The 27381-nt window shown below is 39.3% G+C and overlaps 2 protein-coding genes across 2 annotated transcripts in view; one reads left to right on the top strand and one right to left on the bottom strand.

Annotated features, from left to right (window-relative positions):
* Positions 1-20773, top strand: part of LOC122009878 (CSC1-like protein At4g02900) — a 48953-nt gene extending 28180 nt beyond the window's left edge. Inside the window, exons 4-11 of the mRNA XM_042566188.1 lie at positions 6250-6351; positions 16810-16929; positions 17020-17100; positions 17466-17806; positions 18066-18311; positions 19083-19407; positions 19684-19914; positions 20026-20773. Of these exons, the coding sequence (XP_042422122.1) occupies positions 6250-6351; positions 16810-16929; positions 17020-17100; positions 17466-17806; positions 18066-18311; positions 19083-19407; positions 19684-19914; positions 20026-20259 (1680 nt within the window). The 3' untranslated portion in view covers positions 20260-20773. The remainder of the gene's footprint in view (positions 1-6249; positions 6352-16809; positions 16930-17019; positions 17101-17465; positions 17807-18065; positions 18312-19082; positions 19408-19683; positions 19915-20025) is intronic.
* Positions 20774-25821: 5048 nt separating this feature from the next.
* On the bottom strand, positions 25822-26256 carry LOC122011084. The gene has a single exon (XM_042567520.1). It carries the CDS (start codon positions 26254-26256, stop codon positions 25822-25824), a length of 435 nt encoding a protein of 144 aa, XP_042423454.1.
* Positions 26257-27381: the final 1125 nt, after the last annotated feature.

The raw sequence follows: 27381 nt of genomic DNA, 5'->3' as shown, positions 1-27381 counted from the left end.
TTCTTATCGAAGAAATTTATACTTTTCACTTGGCAACACAACTTTTTGGTTGCTTTGGTTAAGTTTCAGGTTTGAAGAGAGGCCATGATTTAATGTAGTGTGGCAGTCTCCCCCTTCTCCAAAACATGAGTCTGCCTTTAGATGTCTCCTTAATGGGCGTCCTTGCATCTCTATTGGCATCCTTACAAACTCTCTATGGAAGCCTTCTTGTCTAATTACCTCCTGGAGTGTGTTGCTTGCATACTATGTCTCTGTCCATGTGATATGACCATAATTTCATGGCTTCCTTTGTTCCCCCTATTAATATTATATAGAGCTGAATGTTAGGCGATATAGTGAGCACATGAGCAAAAGATGAGAGTCATAGAGATCAGAATATTAAGGTGGATGTGCAGACATACGAGGATGAGGAGGATGAGAAATGAAAACATTAAAGATAAAAGTCGAGTTTCACCTATTGAGTAAAATTTATGAGTGATGCATTTAAGATGATACAAAATATACTTAGGCCATTAATAAATATTTTCAGGTGATATGAAACCATGACAAATATATATATTAATCAAGGAAGAAAGACTAAAGAAGATTTGGTTAGAAATAATAAAATAAAATAAAATTTATTTAAATATAAATGAGATATAGTAGGGGGGTTGAACCTAATGACGTAGGAGGATCTATATAACCAATCCCACTTAGTGGGATAAAGGCTTGGTTGTTTGTTATATCAATACTAGAGCCAACAACAAGAAATGGTAGTATATTAATGGGCGAAATCCCCAAGAGCATGATTGTCATCAAATAATAAAATATCAATCCTACGAGACTTTAAATCGAGTACTAGTTAGAATCATGAAACATGCTATACAAATCAATCAAAGTCGAAAGAATCGTAAGAGAAAGAAAACTAACTAAGAAAACAAGAAGTGTTTGTGGGAGAAAATTAGTTTTGGGAAGCAATTTTAGAATTTTGGTTTCATCATGATGGTCATTGACACTCTAAATGCTATTCACTCTTTTACGTATGTGTTTGATAATTATGAAGGTAGTTTATACCAAGGTACCGGTATAGACTTTTAGAATTATACTGGTGTGTATGCATACTAAATTTGGATCATAAATCAAACATATTATGTGATAAAAAGAGACGAATAAATACAAAATAGGTGTCAACAATGTATCGGGCTACTCCCTCATCCTAGAATCAAGAGACTATTCCATGGAGATAGAGGAACAAGCAAAAGACATGAAGGAAAGCATTTTACAATTCAAATCAAAGAGAAAAAAAGAAGAAAGGCTTAGTCAAGGTGTTCATGTTTGTCTTCGACTTGATCTCCAAGCTATCTGGAAGATGAAATCTCGACAACTCCTTGGAAACAACACTCTCCTAAGATTCCTTGTCATAAGGAAATCCTCTTGATAGGGAGGGCAGAATCCATGGATCCCTAGATGCCTTAAACAAGTGCTCCCTTGGTTCCTTTATAGCCTCTAAGGATACCAAAACTAATAAACTTTCCTAACAAATTGGGGATACTTTCCTAAAATACAAAATTTCAGCAAAAATAGGGGCATTGCCACATGCCCACAAAAATGATGTTTTGGGGCCTAAAACTCGACTGTTATGGTTTCCACTCTATACCAAACTGTAGATCTCAGAATGAGCTTCGATTTGATAGGTTGTGGGCCCCGTGGCTCAACTCGAGTTAAAGTTATGTCTGTTTGAAGTTTGGCGTGCACTTTTCGTCATGGGGCAGCAGAGAACACGACCATGTCGGCCAACACGGCCTAGTTGTGTTATACTCTATATGCTCCGATTTGATGCTTTTCGGGTGCCTCTTCTTCCTTAATGATCCACGACCGTGTTGGGCAACACGGGATGACCATGGATCATGCTGCAATGAGTATTCCTTTAGCTTTTCGTCTCTAAATTCGCTCCCAACGTCCAGATCTTCATGTTCTGTCAATAAAAAAGTGCAAAGAGCAATTCTCGGAACTAAAAGAGTAAAAACAATGCAAAAAAGATGAAAATATGCAAAATGTGCTAATGTATGTAAAACAATACCAAAAACTATGCACGAAACTCACATCAAATACCCTTGGACTTGAACTTTTGACTATCCTCAAGGAAAAACTATAATCTAAACCTATGTGTGTGAATGTTACTTATAATCCCTAGAGAATTTATCAAATCCTATCAAATAGTTTCACTAGTGAGCAAAGGCATACGGATTATCTTAATGTGGCCTAACATGAAAGTTCTACGTGCATAGTGCAATGTGACTCGACTCTCAAGTTTCAATCACCAATTCTAGTTAAGTCATTGTCTAACTGTGTTCCCAATACCTCCGGCGATAGACACTTATCTGCCATACGTAAGATTTGTCCCCCTCAAGGTGCTAACCTAACTCAGTCTCAAAGAGTACCATATCGTTTCCACCCATGACGATTACTTTTTTATCCTTTTTTTTCTTTTTCACACTACACATTTTTTTTTCTTTCTTCACACAATTTTTTTTCTATTTTTTTTTCTTTTGCTATTTTGATTTTTTCAAATAAGTACCACGACTCGAATGTTTCTCTCGTGACCAAAATGCAATAAGGGGTCATCTAGGAAAACAAAGGTACTAGTCCAACTTTATGAATTATAACTTTTCCTAGATATATATCAACCTTCAATATCAAGTATTAGTGAAAACAGTATAAAGATACTAGCAAGTAGGCTAACACCAAAATTTTCCAACTCAACAATGCTTAGGTCGCGCTACCATAGATAGGAAAAAAAACTAAATTGCTAAAGATATGAGCATGCTTTTCACAAAAACATAGAGTCCATCATGCTAATGTCATACTATAAAGAATAAACAAACAATGCATGTGACATGGTAAGCATGATTATGCGATAAAATAATTAAAAAAAAATGATGATGCAAAATGAAACATGATGAAACTAACAAAACTAAACTAAAAACTAACAAAACGGACCAACTAACTAACATCCCCAGACTTGAATAAAGCATTGTCTTGAATGATTACTAAATTTATTGAGGAGGTGGAAAAAGAGGAAAGTTAGGGAGGCTACTAAATGACGCATGCCAAGCATATAAGTCGTTCCACTACCAACGGTACTCCTCCATTCTTTGTCTTTACTTAGTTTGCTCCTCTCTATTGGCGGAGAAGGTAGTCATGGTGTCAAAAATTATACATCAAATACCTTGTTGAAGAACTAGAAAAAGAAAGAAAAGAATGTTTAAGTGGAGAGGCTCGTGTGGATGGGTGAAGTGGTGGCTCCGTATCAATAGGCTCACGGGATAGGGTAATTGGTCCTTAAAAATTCGACAATAATAATCATAATCCCTAACAGTCATGCATACCGCTACACAAGCTTCCATATCCATCCTCGAGCTACCTCAAATTTGATCAAATCATAATCAAGGGCTTGGGCTATGTCAATGATCAATTCTCCAACAATATTTCTTGATTCACTCCTTTCCTCACCACAAGGTAGTTCAAATTCAATATCAAATCAAATTCATCTAATGTCACAAAATAATCATTATTTAACAACTGAAAAGTAATTCAACATTCTTGAAATCCTTCACCTTGTAAAATATCAACCTCCATTGAACTCAAAAACTTAAGGGTAATCCTAAGATAAGCAAGATACTTCATACTCATCAATTTATTCAATCCTACTCAACTTATCATCAAATCAATAATATTCCTAAGGCTAAGCCTAGTCAAAATATGATTGTCTAAATATCGGGTATTAACAATTTTTCTCATGGCAAGTTAACATAACGATCCCTATGCTTAGCACCTCGAAAAATAATGCCAAAGGGGTTAGAATCATTACCTTGTCGCGTGTTTTGTCCTTGCCTTTGTTGTTCGAGCTCAATAATAATGTCAAGGAATGTGCGAATCTCTGAAAAGGCATCCCCTTCCAGATGATGTGCTCTTCCCCTTCGCCTGCAAGCTTGAGCCTTTCCTTCTAAAATCTTCAAGTATGTACTAGTCTCAAAAAATGCTTTAAATGATGTTTTTCAGGCCTAAGACGGGGTTATTATTGGTTGATCCCATCATCTTTGTTCAACCACCAATTGTAAATCTTTGAAAGAGCTTCGATTTGATTGGTTGTATGTCCCGTGGTTCATTCTAGATCAAAAGTTATGACCGTTTAAAATTTTGTATGCCGGTGTTGAGCAAGCGACACGGTCATGCCTATGGGCACGACCACCCTGTATTGCTAGCTGTTTTTGATGTTTTTATGGCCAGAATGTGGCATGGCCGTGTTTCTCATACGACATGCCCGTGTTGATCTCTGGAATGCTCCCCACACCTAGGGTGGTTGCTACGGCCAACTCGTGGACGCAAATGAAAAAGAACTTGAGATGCCTCTCAAGAAGCACTTATTTTAGGTTATTAACTTGACCCCTATCAGTTCTAATCGAGAGTGCATGGCTTGAGGAAGTTATGCCTCCCTCTTCTTTCAATGGGCTCATTAATGGAGTATCCTTTAAATCTTGCTCGTGCCGGTTCAAGGTATTTGCAAACTCTCCTACTAATGACTCTTGGCCCTTGATTCAATATGCTCCATTTCATAAGCTCGCCATATGTCTTAAACCTTACTCGTGGAGGAACAAGGTACTTGCTTGCTCTGGTTCTCAGTCCCTTATTAAATGCGCTCATCTACTTTGCCTCAATATGTGGCTTGATCGAGGCAAGCCACCTTTCCAAATTTTTGAAGATGTAAGAAAAGGCAAGCTTTGAAGAAAAATAAGAATGAAAGAGATGAATACCAAAAAAAGAGAAGAATGAAAGGGAGAGAGATAAATAGCTGCAATATATTTTAATAAAAAAGAAATCAGAAATTAAAAAAAATTATAATTGTGGAGAAGAGAGAGAGATATATAATAAAGAAAGGTGACTTATTATATTTTTACAATTTTCACAATTTCTTTTCCTCTTGTCATCGTAAGTATAATCAGGATTCAATTTCATCTTTTTCTTCCTCTTTCACATGTTTTTTTATGCCTGATTTAAGATGAGATTAATTATTATTTGTTACTTTAAATCCGCTCTCTCTTGGAGTAAAAATTATGTGTCCTAGCATTTCTCCCTTCTAAAACTGGATGTTTAAATTTAAGCTCACTTGTTTCCACACTTCTAGTGCAACATGGAGAAAATGGATTCATACTTTTGTCTCTTTTCTAGTATCCTCTTTCTCTAGTAGATATTATAACTTCAAACTTTATAGGAAATTTTGTCTCTTGGAGTAATATTCAGCCTTTACTCGGTCTCTAGTTTCTTCTTTATATTGAATCCTCATTTCAAGAGTAGATGATACAGCATAATCCATCAATTTCATTAAGCAACCTCTCGCATCCTTACAAACTTCACAATCATGTGGTGTCTTCAATTTGAGATAGAGTCAAGGATGTCATATTAAGTAAAATTGTCACCACATTCTAATTGATGAGTTTTGCTGATCGATCAGAGCCCTGCATGTTAATCTAGCTACACTAGTATTTGTAAACTTCCAACTGTCTATACTGTTTTGTTTTTTTCTTTTGTGATACCATTTTATGGTTTATCTAGCCAGTTAAACATACATAATATTTGTCCAACTTGAGGGAGAGTGTTAGATAAAAATAAGAAACCTTGTCCAAGGCATATCCTAGCTTATGCCTAAATCTATAACTTATGCATAACATCTATAAATTCATGACTTGCCAAGAATGCTAACATCCATTCAGGTCTATGAAGTGCTTCTAGAGATATTTTTCAGACATCTTATAAGCCTTTTGATACTATAAAAATATCCTGATTACTTCAAAGAATTGTTGGAGAGATACTTTTTCCTAATGATTTATTGTCTATTTCCTTTAAACAGTCATATCGGTACCTTATTACTTAGACAATTTACTAACAACTTTCTGTGCTGAATTTCTATAAGATAATCTGTCTTGCTAAAACTATTTTGGTTTGATTGTTGATCTTACAGAACAGTCATGGCTGTGGACATATTGAAATTATATTTCAAACAAATGACACAAAACTTTGTATGAATTAGGTAACATATTCACATAATCTAATACATAGCTTATAAATGTGTTGACAGTAGAAAATTTTTGCTTTGGTTTCTCAAGTTTTGTCATCTTTGATTAGTTCTGACGAACCACTTGATCTATATATTCTGGTATCCAATTGTAACTTTTATAGCTTGTAGTGCTAACTTTTTCATGGCTTATTTAGGTTCTTGTGAGAAATGTTCCGCCTGATCCTGATGAATCAGTTAGTGAGCATGTTGAGCATTTCTTTTCTGTGAATCATCATGATCATTATCTAACTCACCAGGTTTGTATATGTAAAAGACCTTACCAAATCCATAGTGCTAAAACTTGTTTAAGTTTTTGCTTCTCTACTCTGTTGTCATTCTACTTCACAGTTTGCATGTTATCCTTTCATCTTAAGTCATCTTTGAGAAACCTCAATGTGATTTACCTATTGGTTTCATGAATTTAGATAGGAAGAAAGCATATGGCTCCTTAAACTATTCCTTTTAATTGTATTTGTTCTTCAATGTTTGCCTAAAATGCATCAACTTTATGGATTCTTGGTTTCTCACAGTTGTAAGGGAAATAATTATCCAAATTTGAATAGCATGTAGCTTAATGGAACAGGGATTCAACAGAATTCCTATCATGAGTGAGAGGAAGGATTGTCATTGTAGCTTTCGTCCTTATAACTGTGATGGTCCAGGCCATTTGTAAGTTGAAATTAATGCTGCCAGAATCATAGCTTAGCATATATTACAAATACTACAGATCATATTTATTGTATGATATATATCATATCAATGAACATGTTAATTGCTGTGACATGTATAAAATTCTGATTTACGTAAAATTGGTGTTTTGTTCATTATAGATCTAAAATATTGCTTACGTAAATTTGTACTTTTAATTCATTACAGAATGAATATATTGCACATCGATATATTGCTATTAAACTCATTTTCCTCTTGTGCAATATTAGATGTTTTGTGATTACATTAGCTCTGAACATTTCTTTCTTCTGTTTTTAGAGTTAATATTAAGTGCCTTGCAGTATTGTAAAAAAGATATGCAAGGAATATATGATTGAGCCACCACATAATGCATATGAGCATATGATTGCCTATTTTTTCAAAAGTATATTTAATTCTATTAACAATAACACATAATATCACATTTCACCATGTTTTCATCTATCACACGATATATCAAAATGATCTACCTAAGTAATAAAAACCACTTCTGTAACCTCACTAATTAAATTAACATCCTAAGCAATACATTATCCTATTTTAAAATTTTATGTATGAATTTACGCATTCTTTATAACAGAAAATACGTAATATGAATTATGAGTAGTTGCGTGTTAATCGATAGAAGCAAATCATATAGAAGGAAATCAACTTGTTCTTTTAATGGAGAAATTATTAGGGTTAATTGTCTCCTTGGTAAAAATCCTTTTACCTATTTGTACTATTCATAACTCTTAACATAACACTTTGGTCCCTAGAGTACATAGTATTTACAATAGAACCTCGGTATGTATACCTTGGTATATATATTTAGGTTTGTAACATTCCCCTCGAGCTTACTCAACAATATCATAAAAATCGATAAAGTCAATCCTATCATATCATTTGAGCTAACAAATGATGTGATAACTTCATTAAATTATATTTTCTTTAAATAACTTTTATCAATATCTGTGTCTTAGGAATACTAAATAGCTCTTTCTATGACATTTGTCATAGTTCAATGTCAAGCTCTATAGTAGCATGTCTCAACTTGGTCATCCATTGTTTATCCCATTTGAAATCTCATATTATGCTCACTGAAATTGCCAAAATATATTATTTCAATAAATGTCTGAAACTCAGCACCCTTGTATTGTTTATGTTAAGTATGTCGATGAGTATCATTTTATGTAACATTCGACACTCTTTTACATGCTAAAATTGAAATAATATTTTTATTATTTTTATTTTGCAGTTTGTCAAGATAATGTCAAAATCATAACATAACATTCATGATGGAAAGCAAATATTAAACTTAATTGTTTATCTTTTCTTCTTCATTTCTTTCCTTTTTCTATGTTCAATTTATCGCCGACGTTATACATCGGAACATCAACATAATACCAAAACTGTTATGCTCCGAAGGAGTCCTTGTCCGACAAACGGACAACATCTCCTTCCTTATGACAACGTATGGAACTTGGATACGTAACCACATAGTTGAACATGTATAATAACTACAACTCACACGTCTGGAAATATACATAACCATGCAGGATAATAAGCAACCCACACTGTTGAAATAAGAACATAGCGGAAGAGATAAGGTAGGTCACCCAAACTAAAAACGCCATGCCACAATGCTAAACACCAAGTCGAAGTCAAAATTATTACAATGCCAAGCCCATAAAATCCAAGGAAATACAAATAAGCAAAAGATAAAATAAAGTTGTTCTCTGATATGTCGAATGACTCTGCAACATCTACATGTTATCTAAGGAATATAAAACATACAAAGGGTGGTGAGTTCGGGTGACTTAACGGGTAATAGACATGATAGTGCATGGTCAATGTAGAATATGGAGATCAAAATATACAGTTTCAGTAGGGAAATAAGAATATGATCATATATAATATAATAAATGTGCATACCAGTACCGGTCTAACACACATAGTATGATTATTAAATCACTAGGGATCAACAACAGATCTGTTCGTAATACCTGAGTAATATATATGACAACATATACATGTATGATAAATGAACATGTATAAATCATGACAACCATATACAACAATCATATCCCAAGCAAATGCAACATATCACATGCATATGCACAATAAGTATTTCCAAGTTATGCAACACGCATCATCTGTGCATATGAACATGTATGTGCCACTCCTACACTCCACTCAAGCTATCACGACATCTGTGTGCCCGAATAGATAAGACTGTGACGATTGCTCACGACTCCGACTACCACTGTTCTGGAGTGGCCGGTTGGGCAGGATGCTGAGTAGCTATCGAGCTACATAACAAGGAGGTTCACTGAGTGGCTGAGTGGGCATTAGAAGACAAGCTGCACCCAACTCTAGCTGCCACTACCCCTGAGTGGCCTAGTGGACAGCGAATATGACTGGCGACTCTCACACCACAAGGGAGACAATGGTCGTCAGCATGCAAACAGTGCGTATGATGTACAGGATGTTAGTATCTATGTCTCAAACACAGTCATCATCAATGCAACTAGCATAATAAACATAAGTGTATCAATCACATGTATCTATATATATTAAAAGATCCATCAGGTATCTATTAACATGTGTAATCGAATTGAGTACCTATAGTACATATCATACACTTGTGCACCATACATGCATAAAAGCAATCAACATGGTATCTCCTAGGGTACATACCATACATGTGCATACTCTATAGAGTATAGATATCCAAAGCTAAGATTGTATAAATAATAACTAGATCATCTCAAAGGTCAATCAGGTAAGTATCAAGCATGGATAAATACGAGTATATTTAAGGTAAAGTGACATAATCCATCAGTTAAAAATCATGCACTAAGTTCAATGAACTATAAAGGCCAAGGAAGAAGTACCTGTCTTAATTATAGTTTGTGCCTAAATAACTCCCACGTCGAGACGCTTGTCCCGTACTCAGAGTCCCGCATAAACATATACAATTTAGCTACTCTAACAAGTATCATTTAGCTAAACTGAATATCAGGACCAAATAGAAAACCCTATTCCCTTTCTGATCAAAGAACCCCAAATTGAATCAATCTAAAGTGATCAACTGAGCTCCGATTGATCCAACCCATAATCAATCTCAACTAATATAATCCACGTTAACCATTCTCCAAATAAAAAAAAAGGGCAGCCTGGTGCACGAAGCTCCCGCCATGCGGGATCCCGGGGAAGGATCCATTGTACACAACCTTACTCTGCTTTTTACAAGAGGCTGTTTCCAGGATTCGAATCCGTGACCTTTTTGGTCACATGGCAACAACTTTACCGTTGTGCCAAGCTCCCATTCAATTCTCCAAATAAATGATTTACTAATAAATTCAATATGTAACTCAATACCAAATTAATCCACAACTAAATTATCAACTCCATTCCTTCAATCCTGTCAACGTACAATTAATCAATTAATTACCAGTTTACCCAAATTAATCTAGCTACTATGGATTTATCAGTGCATAACTCGAATTAATTAACCCGTTACCTAATCCGACAGCACTCGAATCCTCCAGCGACGACTAACAACGACAAGCAATGAGCAAGATGGTGGCAGATCGGGTGGTCTAAACACGGCCTGCTTGTTGCTGGCTTCTAGTACTGGCTATGGGCGGCGTGGTAATAAGGATAAAGGAAGGATATCGAGGCGATAAACTCACTTGTGGCAGTAGTTGTTGCCCTGCTCGGGTCCGCAAGTGAGAGAGAGAGCGACAACATCTCTCACAATAGCTGGTGGTGGCGCCTCTCGCGACAAGCGGCGATGGATCGGAGATGGAAGAGGGGCAGCGACCGGATTGGGATAATCTCAGCGAAAAAGGGGCCGATTGTGTTAGCCACGATACTAGCCGCTGCTATAGCTGACGACAGTGGCTATGTGGAGGTTGCACTGATGATGGCCGGCTCGTTGTGATGACAACGTCTGTGATTGGCTGGGGAAGCAGGGAGAGAGTCGGCAGTGATAAGAGGAGAAAGGGAAATCGACGTAAATAGGAGAGGAAACCTAGGTTTTCGATTAATATAGATAGGTTAATTAATCTTAACTTTAGGTTGATTAAATCAATTAACTTTCAACTTAAATGATATTCCAAACAGTATTTCTCTACGTTTAATCGATTTATCTCCTTAGATATGTCATACAAACTCTGTTTAAATCCCGAAAAATTTTTAAAATTTCTTAGAAAATTGAAATAATATTTTTATTTTTATTTATTTTGTAGTTTGACATGATAATGTCAAAATCATAGCATAACATTCCTAATGCAAAGTAAATATTAAACTTAATTGTTTATCTTTTTCTTCTTCATTTTTTTTCTTCTTTTATGTTCAATTTACCACCGACGTTATACATCGGAACGTCAACATAATACCAAAATAGTATTATTCCAGTTAAAGATCAAAACATGAGCCGCACGGCTCGAGATTTCAAACCTTACTTTAATCAAATAAGTTTATACATAGCTAGGGTCATAACCCTATACTTCACTTTGTAGTAGCATGTCTCAACTTGGTCATTCATTGTTGATATTGTCCATGAGAAAGCTTGTCTAGGTAACTTCAGTATATCCCACCATCTAAAAGTGACTTTGGTTATGGTTCAAAAGACATTTTTCTTGGGCATTCTTTTCATCCATCAAGTACTATTGGATTTTCAAGGATATCTTTAAATAATCATGACATGGCTCAGGAAATTATAATCATGCTCACAGCAAAAAAAGTTCGGTATTATAACTACAAGGTAGTCTAGTTTTTCCACCAATCTTTTATACATTTCTAGATTAGTTAATGATGTCTTCTGTCATAAACATCAGTTTCAAATATGTTTCTATGACCATAAGGGTGATATAAATTCTCTCCTTGCCCACCTTTGTACCATGACAATAACTTAGGTCATTCAAATCCTTGATTTGAATGTGTTTAAAAAGTTTTTTTTTTTTTTAGCTGCATATTGCTCATCACTAGAGGTGATAATATCATTTTTTTTGGTTAAATATGACAATATTGTACAAGAGAATAAAACTAGGGCAATAATCAAAAGGACATCCTAAATTATGCAAATCATCAAATGAGTGCCTCTTTTAAAAAAAATCAAAAGGGCGTTGATAATTGTGTCGTATTACGATTTCAAACTCAATTAATTCCCTCTCTACACTAATGTAGCATAGGGATGACTCGAGTTGTCTCCTAATGAATGTAATGGCAGAATGATAACCAACGAATGATAAGTAATTAAGGTTATCATTCTCTATCGATTTAATCTCATTGTTCGGTTAACACAAATTTTCTTAGACGGTTTCATTTTCTTCTCGTGTTTCTTGTTTTACACTTACATGCCCTTTTAAATTATATAAGGGCAAACGACTCATAATTTGCTCAATAAAAGATGCCTAATATATAGAGATGAATGACCAAGTGCATCCTAAACATATATAAATATATATAAGCCGACCAACTCGCAATTCACCCGATAGATGTATCGTATATACTTGAGGTGAATGACTCATAATCCACCCAATATAAATTACATCATATATAAATGTAACATAAGGGCGAACAACCTATAAACCAGAGAACGATACATCTTATATAAGAGTGAATGTCCCATAATCCACTTGTAATGAAATACATCATGTGTATGCATATATGCATATATATACAGGTCGAACGATCCTCAATCCACCCGAAATGCACCTCATATAAGAATAGAGTGAATGATCTAAAATCCACCCTGTTAGTGATATCTCCTGTAATATGGTCGAAGCCTAAAAACACGCAAAAGGACTTGAGAGTGCTTGTTGCGTGCGGAGCTAATCCTTTGTAATTATGAGAATTATTATATTTCTATTCTAACATAAATAGTCATGCCCTCTAATAAAGCATTGAGTTGAAGCTCCATGATGTCCAAGTTGCATAATTGACTCCTTTGAAGAGTAGAGTTGATGCTCTCTTATATGATTCATCCGTCATTTGGCTAGTTTAGCATAATTGATTGTTTAATTCAATTTACCATAATTTCCATGGTAGTTCTAATTCTTTAAAGGGACTTCCCTATGTTTCCATAAATTTTCGTATAATTTAGAATTATCTTGTGGTAGTCTAATTGGTAAGTCTCAATAGGGAATAGACTATAATATAAAGTCAAGCAATTTAGGAGAAATTTCTCAGGCATCAAGTGTAATAAGGATCATAACTAATTCATTTATGCTAAACTAAAAATCATAGATAGTCTATATCATCTATTTTATCCAATTAATCATGCATAAGGTAATTTCTATAGTGAATCAAGAAAAAAAAATCCACCTGATTAGTTAAAAGGTTCAAAGTTGTTCTGGTTAAGAGGTCCTCGTTTGAGGATTACCTTTGTTGGGAACTCTAATAGAAAGCGATGTGGAATGGAAATTCCGCAAAACTACAACGTCGTGGGACTATTGCAACAGTGATAATGGTGCGTAGCAACGACCACAACGACAATATGTAGCATTGGTGGCAGTGGTAGCGGCAGCGGTAGCGGCAGCGTGCAGCTTGTTAGTGTGTAGCACATGAATCAATGCCGCAAGTTACGATGGTGATGACACCACATAGCGGCACATGCAATGGCGCCGATTTCGCTGTCGACTGTGGAGGTTCACTTGTTGCTCTTTCTCTCCCTGCTGGGAAGTCCCAACAAAGCCTGGAGCAAAATGGCAACAAGCTAGGTATCTACGTGAAGAGAAGAGAAGTGGGATGGTAGTTATTTAATGGTAAATTTGCAAAAGGTCCAAATTTTCCTATGAATCACAATTAGGGCCCTTGAAAGTTTCAATAATATAAGAGAAAGCCTACCCTAAATGATTGGGTCTAGATCTTGTGTTTCGCCAAGGAAAGAAAGTATCGTTACATATCAACAGCATGATTTGTTTCACACAGATCAATGCCTTATGCACTTGCAGCAACCACCAACAGTGGTTCCAAGGGCCGCTTGGCAACGATGGTAGGGCGGTGGTAGTGACAACCGAGCAATGACACGACACTGTTGTGGTGAGAGACAGAATAAAAATAAAAGGGAAGAAGGCGGTGTTTGCGGTGAAGGGGACAGGAAGAATAAACAAAAACCTGGAAAAAAAAGCTGGCATGCACATAGTGGAGAGGAGAAATAGTGTTCTAGTTTTAATTGGCAACTTTGCAATTTAGTCCATAAATTTTATAAATTTACAATTTGGTCCAACCATTTGACTACTATAATAGAGGGATTAACAAGTGTTCTTAGCATATCTATATTTCTTATAATAAGTATATTTGGGATTTTCCTATCCACCAAATATAACTTCCATGGCTCCACTAGCTACCTCCATCAGTATGAGATCCTTAAAATGTCAACTGTATAACGAAAGTAGATATTTTCACTAATGGTTCAAATGATGGCCCAAATGTGATGAACACCCTCTGCATCTTCATATAAAAACATAATTGAGGTGGAATGTAAGTGCCTCTCAAGATTTTAATTGTTTTTTGGCCTTTCAAGATTTAAATCTTTACAGTCTCCAACTCATGATGAACTATATGAAGTAATATAATAATGTGTTGAAATGTGTATAACCTTAACAACAAATGTAATCAAGAAGATAGCTCAAATATCAGCAATAGCAACTTAGGACTATCCAATATATATGTGTGTGTGTGGTCATCTCTGTGTCAGATTGCTGCCAATCACATAGATAGTTATCACCCCTGTTTGGAGACCTAGCCCATGTTCAACTCTCCAAGCAAGAGAAGAAATATTGGAAGATGCTTGTGAGGTTTTGATCAATTTGTTGCCAAAGAAGTGAAAGCAATTGAGCATCAATATGCTCCAATGAGGCTTTGGTGAAATTAGAAATCTTGGCAGTCCAGGTGATGACGTGTTCCAATTCAAGTTAACCTATTAATCAAACTCGAACTCTTGTAGCTCATGAAGCATAACTATTCTCACTAAGATTCTCTAGGGTAACAATCATAAAACCTAAAGGGTTGAATGAAGCAATAGACTGAATAAGCTCTGATATTGTTGAGCAATCTGATATTTTGGAATTGAAGGCAACTCAATACAGTTGGTTTCTTAGGTCGTTTGCTGCAATAGACAAAAGCGGTTAGTATGTTCAACTAGATAAAGGATAGATGCATTGCAGGTGGGCTAGAAATCCAAAAATACTTGAAAACTAGTTAACGATCACTGAGAATCTTGGGCAAGTTAGTGAAGATTATCCTTATGCTGGCCAAAAGTGTAGCAACAGTGGCAATAAGATGAAGAATTTATTTGCTCGGTGTTGCTATCTAGCATTGAAAACCACAACCAGAAGCATATCAGAATCCCATGGACTAGAAGGAAGCAGTCTCTTTGAGGAAAAGGCAGAACAGAGAGATTCTGTTTTTGATAGCTAACCATATCAGGAAGAAGTAGATTAGGAAGAAGAATAGTGTCAAGGAGGAAGTGAGATGGTCTAATGGGAGGCTAAGGAGTCGAGGTTGTCGTCTCATGGGCATTTTCTATGCGGGGAAGATGATGCTTGAGATGATGATTAACAAGAAATCTCAATGCTGAGAGAATAAGTTATAAGGATCGATTTGGCTCTAGTACCACGAAATTGTGAAATTATGTGGATTAAATCTCACCCTCAGTAGTCCCCTTTACTTAAACGTAATATTTATGCAATCTATATTTTAGCCTTATTTTGGTAGATGAGACACGTGAAGGTATAAATGTTAAACTCAAATCATGGTGGGAAACGCTAGAAGTGAAAGGTTTTAGACTTAGTAGAGTAAAGACAAAATATATGAAATTTAAGTTTAGTAAAATTAGACGTAATGAGATAATTGATAAAAAAAAAGATGACGAGAGCTTTAAGTATTTATGATCATTTTTGCAAAAGAATAGGGATTGTGAGAGATGTCTTACATAGAATACAAGCAGGATAGTTGAAATGAAGGAGAGCGTCAGGTGTTCTTTGCGATCGTAAAGTATCTCTAAGACTAAAAGGAAAGTTTTACAAAAGAGTGGTTAGACTTGTTATGTTATATGAAGTTGAATGTTAGACTATGACTTGAGCATATGAGTAGAAGATGAGAGTTATAAAGATGAGGATGTTAAGGTGGATGTGCGGATATACAAGGATGGATAAGATAAAAAATGAAAATATTAGAGAGGAAGTCAAGGTTGCACCTATTCAGGAAAATTCGGGAGACATGTTTAAGATGATATGAATATGTATGTAGACGATCAATAGATGCTCCAATTAGGCGATGTGAAACTGTGATAATTATACATATCAAACGAGGAAGAGGAAGACCAAAGAAGATTTTTAAATATAAATGATGATATAGTAAGGGATAGAATTCAATGGTGTAAAAGGATCCATATACCTGATCCCACCTAGTGGGATAAGGCTTGTTGTTGTAGTATACTTTGGTCCTTATAATGCATAGTTATTTATAATTAAGCTCTAATGTCTTTATTTAGTTCCCTAACCAATCTAAGCATTTGATAGATTATGCTTGTTTATTTTTAAATGAAACTGGTATAAACTTGGGTATGACTTTAACAAGATAGAGGTTGATTAAGCCAGTGTAACAATTATGCCAAAATAGGTAGTCTCAAGTTTCCCCAACTGCATAAATGTCTTATGCAATTGCTTTGAAAAATGGTTAGCCTTGATTTCCTAAGTGCCTAATCCTCTACTGCATCCCTTTGTGGACTAATTTGGTGGAGTAGCCTAAAATGTTAAAACATTCATATAATGGAGACATGTTTTCTGTGATTTGAAAAGACCTGCAAAAATGTATGCTTGTTACTCTGGCAATAATTTTCCTTGTGCTAATAATATTCTATTGTGTTTTGAAAATGAAAAGTCCATACATTAAGAAAATCACCAAAGTTATATGTTGGAGCATGGTTCTTTGTTTTTTATACATAATATGCAGAATGAAAGATTTTCATGAATCCATTAACCCCATATGATGCTTCTTTCTAATGGTGATAGGTGGTATACAATACTAATGAACTTGCAAAATTGGTGGAGAATAGGAAAAGCTTGGAGAACTGGTTTGTTTATTATGAAAACAAGTCTATTCGAAATCCTAACAAAAGACCAACTACAAAGGTACATGTAATGATGATGCATGAAGCCTCTCTTCTTAACATGACTGACATTAACAACATTTTATATATTGGCCTGCTATATTTTTCATAGACAGGGCTTTTTGGTATACTGGGAAAGACTGTGGATGCGATTGACTACTATAAGGCTGAGATAGAGAAGCTACGGAAGGAAGTAAGCATTTAGTATTCTTCAGATTTTCTTAAGAAACAATAATCATGATATAAATATTGTTCTTGCAGTATTCATAATGAAAGTTACATTTTTTTCATTTAAGGTTCTTTGACTGTTTTAAGCATCTCTCCAATGTACTATATATATACCCAAAGGTAGCTTTAGTTGAATTCCTTAGTTTGATTTTGTTTCTAGTTTACATGATGGAATCAATTAGTGTCAATTACATAATCTCAAAACAAATCCTGGAAACTAGAAAAAATAATGCTGCATTTGTTCTTGCCCCTTAGAAATGGTTTGCCTAGGGTTTGTTCATTGTTTACTTAAAATTAATTCTTCATAATAGCTACCTTTATTTGATAAAGGAAGCAGCAGAACGAGAAAGGATAATCAGTGATCCTGCCGCTCTAATGCCAGCAGCTTTTGTCTCCTTCAAAAGCAGATGGGGGGCAGCAGTTTGTGCTCAAACACAGCAATCAAGTAATCCAACTTTGTGGTTAACAGATTGGGCTCCTGAGCCACGTGATGTTTATTGGTCCAATCTTTCCATCCCTTTTGTGGAGCTCACAATTAGGAGGTTCCTTATGGCTGTTGCACTTTTCTTTCTTACCTTTTTCTTCATGATCCCAATTGCATTTGTTCAGTCTCTAGCCAATATTGAGGGAATTGAGAAGGTCATGCCGTTTTTAAGGCCTGTAATGGAATGGTAAGTTTGTATTGTTCTCTTCTTTTTAACATTCATCTTTGTAATGAGACATTTCATTTTTTGTCAAAATTATTTGTATAGGAAATTGTGAGGACACAAAAGGACCTCCCCAGAATTACTCTCTTGTACATTTACATGATTCTTAATCTCCTTGCATTTGTAGGCCATTGTTCAAATCTTAAAACAAAGCATAATTAATTTTTGTTTTATATATGTTTGTACACAATGTCTAATCTTGAATTGTCAAATCCCATTGCAGGGAACTCACTAAGTCGTTTATACAAGGTATTCTACCGGGCATTGCATTAAAGATATTTCTTATTCTTCTACCCACAATTCTCATGACGATGTCCAAGATAGAAGGTTATATATCCCTATCATCATTGGACAGGAGATCTGCTTCTAAGTACTATCTTTTCATTCTGGTTAATGTATTTCTTGGGAGTGTTATTACTGGAACAGCATTCCAACAACTAGATAGTTTCCTCCACCAATCAGCTGATGCGTATGTGAAAATTTTGCTTTACTTATTATCTTGTACATGTTTAGATTTTCCTATTTTTAGTTACTTAGAAACAGAAGTGATTTATGCATGTCATGGATGCTCACACAATTAGATCATTAATATAATAGGATTTTTTTTATCTGAAAATTGAATTGTTTCTATATTGTACTTTTCTTCCTTGCCTTGCTTGATGTTAACATATGAGAAACATGGAAACTGTGTCAAATCGATCGAGTATCGTTCTATTTTATATATTACCTGACCGCATATACATCTCCTTTCCTAGAATAGGTTGACATAAAATTCTTTTGTTTTAGACATTTAATGTGGGATCCTTTAAATGACCGTAGATCAGTTAAATAACAAATTTCATTCTGCATGCTAAATTAAAAATATATAGATATTATCTGATGCAAGATCTAAAACATATATATATATGGTAGTGATATGGTGCTCACCTCTTGTATCTGACTCCCGTGCCCGACTGAGAGGGTCAGCCCACGCGGGGCGCCCTGAAGTGATCTAGGCACTCGGAAGTGCTCAGAGCTACGTATGAATCATGCACAAGAGGTGAGCACCATATCAAATCTGTATATATATATAATTTAATTTTCTTTTGGCTGAATACATTCTTGAAACCCACTTGGGAAAACAGTTACTTTCTTCTCATTTGTTAGTCTTTGCAAGCTTTACTCAAAATGATTGACGATTTAATTCCTTTTTTCACATTGTAAGTTTGATATATATTTTTTTTTCATTTTAAAAAAACAGAATTCCAAAAACTGTTGGGATGTCCATTCCAATGAAAGCAACATTTTTCATCACATATATAATGGTTGACGGATGGGCTAGTGTTGCTGCAGAAATACTTCGACTCAAACCATTAATTGTTTTTCATCTGAAGAACACATTCATTGTTAAAACTGACCAAGATCGTGAACAGGCTATGGATCCAGGGTGTTTAGAATTTGCTTCTTCAGAACCAAGGATACAACTATACTTCTTGCTTGGGTTCGTATATTTTGTCGTGGCTCCAATTTTTCTTCCCTTCCTACTTGTGTTCTTCGGCCTAGCATATGTGGTATTTCGCCATCAGGTATAGTGTTCAGTGTCTTATAGTTATCTTCTTTACTTTTATGATGATATTTTGACCAGGATAATTTGAGAACTTTTCACTCATCTACCTGTATTCCATGACATCAGTTTACGAATTCCAGTTAAAGTTTGCCTGTTGCTTCTATTTTCCTTGTATCGACACAATTTTTTTTTTTCTGAATCTGGAATTGAGATGCCGTTCATTTTAGAAATATTGTTTACTATATGCATATTACTTGTTCATTTTTTCCTGACGTTCTGTGTGATATGCTCCAAGATCATAAATGTATACAACCAGCAATATGAAAGTGCTGCAGCATTCTGGCCAGATGTCGTTAAACGAGTGATTATTGCAATGATCATCTCACAACTTCTACTTATGGGCTTGATGAGCACCAAGGATGGCTCCCTCACCATTCCTATACTTGTTCTTCCTCTGTTGACAATATGGTTCCACATATATTGCAAGACCCGATTTGAGCCTGCATTTGTCAAGTTTCCTTTGCAGGTTTGCTCAGACATAGCCACTTTGATTGAAAAAAAAAGCAAATAGGAGTTTATTTATTTTTGAAATGAACCGAAAAAACATTGTCTAAAGCGATAATTTATGTGTTTGTAGGATGCAATGGTGAAGGACACACTAGAACGGGCAACAGAACCACTCCTAAATTTGAGAGCTTACCTTCAAGATGCATATGTGCACCCTGATTTTCACAGAGAAGATATTGAACGCCCATTGGCAATTGATGAAGAAGAAAACAATCTACTGGTGCCTACAAAACGGACTTCATATAGGAGCACACCCAAAGACAGCAAATACAATTCGGAGATAGGTTCTGATTGTGATGTCTGACTTGTCATCCTACATATTCTCTCTGCCCAGAGGTCCATATGAGCTTGTTCGGAATCCTTCGGTCCACCGTCTCTATTCAACAATGGCATTGATGCTTAAATTCAAACCCTACATGGAGATTCAGGATGACAGAGAGAAGTTGTACACGTTTGGATAAACTAGCTTTTTATCAAACTTATAGTGCATTTTTGTTTCCTTTGATTTTGGAGAGGTGAATGAAAGTCCAGAAGCATATCATAATAAGGACCCACAGAGCAGTAAAAAGATAGGAGGATAGATATCTGCGTGATGATGGTTCAACTATGGATGGCCTTGGTCTGACGATGGTGGTTACGTTTAGACTGTGATATAGTAGCAGATGATGCTTATTATCAACAGTCATTCGGTCTACTGATAAGCCAGTTAAATTTAAGACTCCGAGTTAAAAGTACTTTTGCATTTGTATGACGGTACTGTTAATAGATATTGTTAGTAGGAGTTTAACGTCTAATCCTAAGTGGAAAATACACTGTTATCAAAATAAAAATACGAAATCATACTAAATTTAGAACATTTTTACACTTGGCCACTGTGAAAATCAGCAGCCACAAATTTATCTCTGTTATTCATTGTTAAAGCCTAACAAAATATTTCCTTTCAATTTATTTTTAGAAACTACAATAAAGTTATGGCAAGCTGTACTTATCTGAAACTTTATTAAAAGGAAACACTTGTGGTTTTTGACTTTTTGGAGTGCAGATTTCCGGAGAGAAAATGGCTCATTTTAAAAGCATTCGTGTATAAAATTTTTTTGGAAATAACGATGACGATGGACGTATGATATCTCTAATATAATAATTAGAAATTGATTTTTAGAAATTAATAATTTGAAGTTTAGTTCATCATATGTGATTCTGTCTGTGTACTGAGTCGATGAATGTTGGGGACGTGGCGCTCCCGTTGGTGACGTATAGACTTCCGACTGTTGTGAACCTCCGGTGAGAACCTGTAAGCACAAAATCGAGCCGGGAAGGGGTTCCTGGCGACGGTCCTCCGACGCTCAAGTCAGCTTCGGCGGGAAGAGATCGAAACAAGATGACGAGAATGAAAATTGTAATTACAGTGATGTAGAATGCATATCTCCGTCGAAGCTTGGGGGTCCTTATATAGGACTCCCGAGAGGATGTGTGCACGTGTCTCAAAGCGTGCACGCTCCTCAAAGCATACATAAATGGTCGTGTCAGAAAAATATGTCTGGCGTCATGTCGCAATCGTCTGGGCATATCTCTGACGTGACAGTGGAAACTTCCATTGTACGATTTTTTGTCCGGTCCAGCCGCCAACCATGCTATCTATCGGCGACACACATCTTAAGAAGGATATCCTTAGTTGCTCCCTTTGTCTCCCTCTGCGCTTTGTTCGTTTTGGGCCGAGCGGGAGAGCCGCTCGACACCATAGGGCTCGGCCATGAAGGCATGCCAGACCGAGCGTGAACGCTTTCTTGGTTGAGCTGCAGTTCAGCCGAGCGGACAGGCTGCTCGGCTCGGCAATTTCTCTGTACTTGGCAACTTATGAGCGTCGGAAGCCCGACTCGTGGTCGAGCTGTCTTCGCACCAGTCCTGGCGCGATCCTGGCCGAGCGGCCATGAGACTTCTCTTGGGCGGGCAGTCATGAGACCTCTCCGATCGGTCAAACCCGTAGGTTGACCCCTATGTGTCGTTGACCCTTGTCCATGCGGGTCCTCCTATGCTTACCGCCAGATCACGTGCCTCCCCTTCAAGTATAGTCGAAGGATGCCTCAAGTCCGACTGACTGGACTATTAGCCTGGTGATCTGACAGCCGCTCTGCTGAAAATGCTTAACCACTCGGGAACCCTGGAGGCGAACCTTGCCGCTCGGCAGCACATTCCCTGGAACTTGAGAGTTTTGGGATCCAACGGCGATCAATGCTGGCGTCTTTAGGATTTCCCCGGGATTCGCGTAAATCCTCACCATTGAGGGCGAGCATGCGACCATGCCTTAGTAATGGATCCTATTAAATGTGCCCCTATGAGCGAGTGACGCGTGGCGCTGCCGCCGACACCACGCGATCAGGTTGTCAGGGCTGATGCGACCCTTGGCCTTTTGAATTCCACGGCATGATCCGGTCTTCGGGCCCTGTGACCTGAATCCAACGGCTCGGAGTAATCGAGCCCAACCTTTATAATGCTCTTATCGCCTTCCTTCGCCACTGCTTGCGTTTGTGTTTTCGGGCTCCTGCTCACGTTTGGTGCTCCGGCGACTTCGTTCTTCAGCATTCTGACGACCCCTCGTCTCCTTCTTCGATCACCTTCTTCTCTGTAAGGCTTCTTTGCCCCTCGTCTTTCCGTTCTTTTGTGTTTTTCTTCGCACTCTCGCAGTGTTGGCCCCCTTTTGGCACTGTTCCAGTCATCTTTCCCGTCGACCCTGCTGTCTCTTCTTTGCTTCGCCCCTTGTCTCGGTAATGGCTAGTTCCTCTCGCCAGTCCGACCCCACCCCCGTCCTCTGGTATGCTACCATGGAGAGCCGGTTTGATGAAGGGGGCGCGCTGAGCCTCGTCCGAACCTTCGAACTTCCTTCTGACCACGAACTAATATTAGCTACCCCATCCGATCGGCCACATGACCCGCTGATCGGCACCATTTGTTTTTTCCTGGACCAGTTTATAGGCGGCCTGCGCTTTCCTCTACATCCGTTCGTCCATGAAGTGTGCAATTACTTTCACCTCCCGCTCGGCCAGCTCGTCCCAAACTCCTTCAGGCTGTTGTGCGGAGTAGTTGTCCTATTTAGGCTACACGACATCCCCTTAGTCCCCAAGATCTTCCATTATTTCTACTACCCCAAACAGTCCGAGTCGGGCACCTTCCTCTTTCAGTCGCGGATCAGCCTTGTTTTCTTCGACAAAATGCCGACCTCGAACAAACATTGGAAATAGTATTTCTTTTACTTGCGTCTTCCCGAGCTGCCATCTTTCCGAACCAAGTGCCAGACCGCCATACCGCTTCCACCAGATCTTGGAAAATATAGGAGCCAGCCGGACTACCTTCACGCAGCCAACATGCCGGCCGGCCAAAAGTTCAACATCCACAAGCTGCTTTGTGAAGGCGTGTTGTACGTGTTCGGGCTGAGTCTGATCCGCTCAAAGCTTCCGAGCAGCATGGGTAAGATCATTCTTGATCCTTCTTTCCTTTTAATCTAACTGATTTGTTTTCATTTGCTGCAGCTGACATCATGATGCGTGCTCGTGCTACCGAGCGGATGAGGTTGAGGGCGGCCGAGATCGAAGCGGCAGCTGCTAAGGAGATGGCCGACCTTGGCATTGCGCCGGTCGGCTCCCACGAAGGTGAGAGCGGCGAAGCACCTTCTGCTGCTGGCAGATCGGCCGCTCGGATTTCTATAACCAAAGTTGTGGCGATGCTACTTCGTCCGCTGGACTTCCTTCTGTTTAAGCCGAGGACGCAGAGCGCTCAGCCGAGGATGCTCCTTTGATAATCTTTAAACGATGCCGGACGGAGATACCCGCCCGGTCGGCCACACCCGCGGAACAGGTGTCTGATCGAGCCGACGTTCCTTCCTCAGGGGTTGACCTGGCTCCGGCCTTGGTCGAAGCAATTTCCTTGGATCAGACTCCTTCACAGCTCGATCTACCGGCAGATCTGATTGACGCGCAACCAGTCAGCTCTCTGCCCCCGGCCCGTCGACGTATTCGTCGCTCCGATATTACCTCTTCTCTGATCGGTCAGTCCTCCGGTCCTTCGAGTTTAGCTCAGTCTGCTCCGAGCGGTCATCGCCGTTCTACACCTTCCAACAGAAGAGTTCCTCCTGGCAGCGGACCGACCTACAGTTCCTGAACATCAGATCACCATTCGGGGGTCGCTCGTCAAATTATGGGAGGATGCGAGGGCCCGTGTTGCCCTGATGACTCCCGGTCAGCTCGGCGACAACCATCTGCAGCAGGCCACTGCGCGTATGCCTTCCCAACCTCCTTTTACATTGTTATTTTGCTTGACTCCTAAATATCATTTTTTTCTAAGTGCAGAACTGGGTGGAGAGCATCACAGTCAGCAACTGTTTGGCGATGCTAGAGGAAGAGCTGAAGAAGCTTAAGATCTCCAGGGGAGGCACGGTCCAGGAGCCTTCTCCTGTTGAGCTGAAGGCCGAGCTGGCTAAAACAAAGAGACTCCTGGAAGATGAGTGGCATAAATCCTTCGAAATGGAAACCACGGCGGCTCAACTTGAAGCCATGATCAAGACACATGACCAGGAGATCAGTCTGGCGACTTCGAGGAAGGACAAGGCCATTGCTAATCTAGACGCAAAAAATATTGAGGCCCGGGCGCTGGAGCAACGTGTTCAGGAATTAGCTGACATGCTGTTCGCCGAACGGAAAGGCCGATCGGTGGAGAAGACTGAACTCCAAGGAGAATTGAAGAATCTCCTAGATGCCCTTGAAGATTCCCGAGCCGCCCTCAAGGAGTACCAAGACGGCGAATCGAGCCGCTTTGCTGTGATGAGGCAGGGTTATATCCGCTCAGATGACTTTGCCCAGAAGGTGTGTGATCGACTTGTTATTGCCTTCGAGGAAGCCATTAATTCGACGACTGCTTATCTGAAGAGCAAGGGTCAACTTCCCGAAGCGACATGTATCCCTCCCAAGGACCTGGCCGGGCTACTCGATGCCATCCCCGAGCTGATTTTTGATTACTTGGAGTGAGAAGTGCTTCTGAATTTTTGAAGTTTCATCTGTACGCTTGCCGATAAGCGAGTTAGAATTACCCAGCCTTTATCTGTGTACCCGTCATTCGGAGAATTAATATAACCTCTCAATTTTGTTACTTTTTAAAACGCATTCTTCCCGAGCGGCACTTGACGGTTTTTTAGGTGGGGTATTTATAGTCGTCGCGCCGACTCTAGAGTTTAACGTCGCCGCTTGACGGTCTTTAGGCCGGGGGGTTTATAGTTGCCGGTTCGACTCTAGAGTTTAACGTCGCCGCTTGACGGTCTTCAGGCTGGGGGGTTTATAGTCACCGGTTCGACTCTAGAGTTTAACGTCTCCGCTCGACGGTCTTCAGGCCGAGGGGTTTATAGTTGCCGGTTCGACTCTAAAGTTTAACGTCACCACTCGACGGTCTTCAGGCCGGAGGGTTTATAGTCGCCGGTTCGACTCTAGAGTTTAACGTCGCCGCTCGACGGTCTTCAGGCCGGGGGGTTTATAGTTGCGGTTCGACTCTAAAGTTTAACGTCGCCGCTCAACGGTCTTCAGGCCAGGGGGTTTATAGTCGCCGGTTCGACTCTAGAGTTTAACATCGCCGCTCGACGGTCTTCAGGCCGGAGGGTTTATAGTCGCCGGTTCGACTCTAGAGTTTAACGTCGCCGCTCGACGGTCTTCAGGTCGGGGGGTTTATAGTCGCTGGTTCGACTCTAGAGTTTAACGTTGCTGTTCGACGGTTTGGGAAGACTAGCCGCTCGGCCGTGATTTTGCAAAAACCCTTCTGTTTTTACTTCCTGCGGTTGAAGGAGACAAAGAGTGACAAATATATGTTGTATATTACATTGTCGTACCTTTTATCCAGCTCGGTAAGGCTGGAGGTGGCTTGCAGTCCAGGGTCGCACTAGCTTCCGTCCGTCTTCATCCTCGAGGTAATAGGCGCCCGAACGGAGCTTTTCTACAATCTTGAACGGTCCAGCCCAAGGAGCTCCCAGCTTGGTCATATCGCCGACCGGCTTGACTTTCTTCCAGATGAGGTCACCGACCTGAAAAGATTTGGGAATTATTCGTCTGTTGTAGTTTTGCTTCATCCTCTGCCGATACGCCATCAACCGGATGACGGCTTTGGCTCGCGTCTTGTCCACCAAGTCCATTTCCAAATGCCTCCGCTCAGCATTGTTCTCGTCGTAGACTCGGATCCGATCGGATTCTACTATGACTTCTATTGGGACGATGACCTCTCCCCCATACACCAGGTGGAAGGAGGTCGCTCCTGTTCCTTCCTTGGGCATCGTTCGGAGTGCCCATAATACCCCGGGTAGCTTGTCTACCCAACTCCCACCTTCATGGTCGAGCCGAGCCCAAAGAATTCATAGGATCTCCCGATTGGTGACTTCAGTTTGCCCGTTACTCTGGGGATACACTACGGAGGTGAAGGCTTGCTGGATGCCATACCCGTCGCACCATTCCCTGAGTTGCTGACTCGAGAACTGCCTCCCATTATCGGAGATGAGCCGCCGCGGAATGCCGAACCGACAGATGATATGCTGCCATATAAATTTTTTGACCATCTCCTCGGTTATTTTAGCTAGCGGCTCGGCTTCAATCCACTTGGAAAAATAGTCCACTGCTACTAGTAAGAACTTTCGTTGTCCGGTCGCCATTGGAAATAGTCCCACAATGTCTAGGCTCCATTGGTCGAGCGGGCAGGATACTGTGGACGTCTTTAGCTCCTCCGCAGGGCGATGTGAGAAGTTATGGTATTTATGGCAAGATAGGCACGTGGTGACAATCCGAGCGGCGTCTTCTTGTAGAGTCGGCCAGAAATAACCGGCCAAAAGAATCTTCCTTGCTAACGAGCGACCGCCCGGATGCCCATCACACGAGCCTTGGTGCACCTCTTGTAGGATATAGTCCACGTCATCCGGACCGACGCACTTGAGCAGGGGCCTGGAAAATGCTTTTTTGTAAAGATGGTCGCCAATGAGGATGAACCGACCAGCTCTCCTCCTGAGCAGATGTGCTTCCTCTCGACTGGACGGTGTTGCTCCTGACTTTAGGAACTCCGCTATGGCTGTCCGCCAGTCGTTTGAGAATGTGAACCCCTCCATCCGGTCGATGTGGGCGACCAGAGACACTTGCTCGACTGGCTGCTCGATGACGATCAGTGATATCGAGCTGGCTAGCTTAGCCAGCTCATCTGCAGCCTGATTCTCCACTCGGGGGATCTTCTGTATCAGCACCTCTCGGAAACCAGCTTTTAGTTTTGCGAAGGCTTCCGCATAAAGCTTGAGCCTGACGTTGCTTATCTCAAATGCTTCCGAAGTTGCTGAGCAGCCAACTGTGAATCTGAATGAATCAAAACATTGCTAGCTCCCACATGCCGAGCGGCCTGCAACCCTGCTATTAGCGCCTCA

The sequence above is a fragment of the Zingiber officinale genome, chromosome 8A (assembly GCF_018446385.1).
Source record: "Zingiber officinale cultivar Zhangliang chromosome 8A, Zo_v1.1, whole genome shotgun sequence".
NCBI lineage: Eukaryota > Viridiplantae > Streptophyta > Magnoliopsida > Zingiberales > Zingiberaceae > Zingiber > Zingiber officinale.
This window is presented reverse-complemented; position numbering and strand designations above follow the sequence as displayed.